This window comes from Myxocyprinus asiaticus, chromosome 23, assembly GCF_019703515.2.
Source record: "Myxocyprinus asiaticus isolate MX2 ecotype Aquarium Trade chromosome 23, UBuf_Myxa_2, whole genome shotgun sequence".
NCBI lineage: Eukaryota > Metazoa > Chordata > Actinopteri > Cypriniformes > Catostomidae > Myxocyprinus > Myxocyprinus asiaticus.
The window spans coordinates 30,748,426-30,752,500 of record NC_059366.1 but is presented as its reverse complement, the minus strand read 5'-3'; the positions used below and the strand labels follow the sequence as shown (position 1 = coordinate 30,752,500).

Genomic DNA, 4,075 nt, shown 5'->3' with positions numbered 1-4,075 from the left:
TCAATTTTGAGGTATGGCTGTGTGTATGTAATTTATGTTGCAGAACAAAACATTTAGCCGAGTTTCACTAGAAATTACTTAATGACTGAAAAGTTCTATTAGAATCAACAACATTCTCTGTGTGCAATTAAACAATCACCACAGTTACCTCGTAATTCCATGCTCCCTGTTCCATTCGACGCGGACCTCCACTTATTTCTGTGCTTTCGTATTTCCTGCACTTTACAGGTGTAGTTGCCCCCATCCTCTGTAGACACATTCAGGATCAGCAGACGATAGATCTGTCCATCCATCTCTTCCCAGAGAAGGAACTTGGTCTGGGAAAAGTGCTTGCTGTAGTTGCCATAATACTTGGCTTTCTTCATGCCCATCCTGACAACGAGGTGCTCATCTTCATGGCTGGGTAGATAGAGCCAGCGGAGCACCAGGACACTGCTGCTCCTTTTCTTCTGAGACACCAAGCAGGACAAAGTGATGTTGTCTCCTTCCAAACACATGCTAACTGGCCCAGGGGTGACGGTCACGTTTAAAGCATCACTCAGCTCTGTGAAAAAGTACAAAGAATAAATAGCAAGTTTATAAATCATATGTTTAAATGTACTGTTTGTACAGGGGTACAATATATGATAGACAATATTTGATTCTGTGATATTGACTTTAAATCCTATTTAAGGAACTCATTACTTATTCTAAAAATAGATTTTAACCAGAAAAAGACAGACATGTACAAAAATGTCAAATTAATCCACTTTATAATTTATTAAAATAAAAAGAATGTATTTCTCCATATGTCTGACTGCATGCAAGTTACTGTTATCATATTATCAATGTTTATTACACTCTGGAATACATGAACGTGATTGGTCATTTGCTGTATTTTGTGGTCATATATTTATATAATGACCATTAAACTATATTATTGATCAAATTTGTCCTTGGATTTCCTACATAGTTGTGCTAGTTTCATGTCTCTTGTATTACTCCATGGTCTCTTTCTTGTTGTGGTCCTGATGTTGCAATATTAATATAATATAATATAATATAATATAATATAATAATATGATGTCCAACTGACAGTATATTATCCATTACTTGCAGTTAGACAATACTTATTTAGAAAACTAAATAGTACTGTTTTCTCAAAAAGCATAATTGGGTAACACTTTACAATAAAGTTCCATTCGTTAACTTTAGTTAATGCATTAGGTATCATGAACAAACAATGAACAATATATTTTTTACAGCATTTATTAATCTTTGTTAATGTTAGTTAATAAAAATACAGCTGTTCATTGTTAGTTCATGTTATTTCAAAGTGCATTAACTAATGTTAACTAATGCAACTTTTGATTTAAAAAATGTATTAGAATACTGTATGTTAAAATAAACATTAACCAAGACTATTAAATGATATAAAAGTGTTGTTCATTGTCCGTTCATGTTAATTAATGTTGTAAACTAATGTTAACAAATGGAACCTTATTGTAAAGGGTTACCAATAACTGCATATTGTGTAAATTATATTGATTATATCTGAAGTTCAGTATAAATATCTAATCTTGAGGTGAGACAATCTCTCTTAATCAAAAAGTATTAGCTTTGGTATTAAAAATGTTTTTCTGAACACACACACAAATACACACGCACACGCACGCAAGCACGCACGCACGCACGCACACACAGGTGGAAAACATTTGTCTGCCTTCTTGAACTAGAGTCTAGTGCAGAAAACACGACAAGAAGATTGTATCCAGCTGGTAAAATCTCTGTCGTGTTTATGGTTTGTGCCAATTACTAGAGTCCCTCAGGAGTCAACCAGGACTGTGTTTTCATCCCATGACCCACATCACAAGCCACAACAGATCTGGACATAAACAAAAAGTACCAAAACAATAATGCTGAATAAAATACTTATATTGGATCACCCTAAAGTACTGGTTCTTACTCTCTGACACACACCAAAACTTTGGCTATTCACTTAGTTATTTGATTATAGCTCAGAACTCACCAGAACAGTAAATTCTGACATATTTTGCTATATGTTTCTACACTGGAGAAAATGCATAACTAAATATAAAGTATATATAGAGTAAACAGAGGTTGCATAAAAACTACAATTGGAAAAGTACAAAAGTTTTGCCAGTTTTGCATGCATAATGAGTTTATGAAGATTAATTGTGCAGTTACATGTGTGACAAACTTGGAGCCGCTATCTGACAAATTTTCACCATCTCACCGTTACCCCACTAATCACATGCCCCCTGACAGCTACTTTGCACATTGGTCTTTCTTTTGAATATTAAAAGGCCAACATATAAACAGTCAGTCTTACCTCCAATAAAAGCCCTAGTCAGGAGAACTATCGCGACTGTGGAGAGTTTCATAATGTAGACCCGTAGGCTCCATAAACTCAACTAAACGTCAAGAAAAGAAAGGAGAAATCCCTGGGATTTTCTCTCCTTTTATTTTCCTTTCTCCCTCTCACTGTGTGTGTGTAATATGAAACAGTGCATGCTCTGTTCCCAGTTAGAAACACCCCTCTTTCTTTTTTCACCCTCTCTTTTTCTTTCTCTATCCCATAATCACTGTCCCTTACAGTGCAAAATATGTAGGAAATGTCATTTCCTGAGAAAAACCTTTTGGAAGCAGCACAAATTTCCAGCTGGACCTACAGCATACGAAAGTAGGAGCGGCGGCCAGGTCTTAGCGGGGGTTTACTTTCTCAGCTTAGATAATGAGTGAGGACGGTAGCTTCGCACAAAGTCTCTCTGTTCAAGGAACCCTAAGCTTTAATGTTGTTTCAAACTTTTTTCTTCTTTGATGGAACACAAAATTAGATGTTTGGCAGAAGTTTGCCTCAGTCACCATATACTTTCACTTCATCTTTGTCCCATGCAATGAAAGCAATGGTTGACTGAGGCTGTCATTCTGCCTAAACTCCTTTTATGTTGTATGGAAGAATGTTAACTATTTTTCAGACCTTATTCAGTTTTAATGCAGAACACCTCTCAAATCTATACTATGGGAAATTTGTCCACTGTCTGGACTTTTCTGTTTTCTGCATACAGTGTTTGTCCACCCTTCTCAGTGGTTTGAAGCAGAATGTTTTTTTTGGGTAGAGTAATGTGCTGAGCTACTGGTTTCTCTGAATGAGGATCGCTGCCAAGATGTGCTTATATACTGTATAGCAACCAAGTATAGGACAACAACTTTAAACGTGCCTTGCCAGTGCAATACTTCAGCGTTTTCATATAACTCTTTATTGTTTGTTAAAAATGTGAGTTGCATATCAGGAGCATCCATTTTTCTTGCCAGATAAAAATAAAAAGTAGAAGCATACAGTAGGCTATATAGGATGTTATAATATAATATAATATAATATAATATAATATAATATAATATAATAGTGTTTAATGGGACTGATGTGATTCTTAAGTATTTATTAGGCGTGATATTTTTTGTAAAAATGTCGGTAGCACTTTATTTTACAGTATTGTTCTACATTTACGTACTATATAATTAGAACAACTACAGTAATTACTAGGTACTAACCCTAACTCCAACTCTAACCTTAACCCATATTAAGTATGTGTAGTTCCCTAATATTACTCAATACTTGAATAAGTACACTGTAAGTACACAGAAAGTACATGTACTGTAAAATAAAGTGCAACCAAAATGTCTTACCATTGGGCAGTCCGAGTCAAATAACAAGTCAAGAAAAAGATGTTAAAAATCCCAGTTATTATTTCTGGTGCATTTGTCTGAAAAATGGTCAAGTCAAGCACATTGCACTGTAGGATACAGTAGTGCACAAAGTGTGCACTGTTATTTATTGCACATTTTGCAGTATTTGGCAAATTTAGTAGATTATCCCGGTATTCCTTGTATACAGACTATTTGTGCACAAAGTATACAGTATATGTTATATATTTCAGAAATAGTGAGTATTATGCTAGTATGCTATTCTGGACATAACCATTGACAGTTTGACAAAAATCACTGACATCTTGGCTGGAATTAGAGTTAGGATTTAAAGGAGAGCTAACTTTCCAGTTTTGTCTTTGCAAAGCAC

General features: G+C 35.0%; 1 protein-coding gene across 1 annotated transcript in view; it reads right to left on the bottom strand.

The window, feature by feature from the left end:
• Positions 1–2,508, bottom strand: part of LOC127413585 (V-set and transmembrane domain-containing protein 4-like) — an 11,004-nt gene extending 8,496 nt beyond the window's left edge. Inside the window, exons 1-2 of the mRNA XM_051650841.1 lie at positions 2,333–2,508; positions 149–544 (exon numbers count right to left, since the gene is read on the bottom strand). Of these exons, the coding sequence (XP_051506801.1) occupies positions 149–544; positions 2,333–2,384 (448 nt within the window). The 5' untranslated portion in view covers positions 2,385–2,508. The remainder of the gene's footprint in view (positions 1–148; positions 545–2,332) is intronic.
• Positions 2,509–4,075: the final 1,567 nt, after the last annotated feature.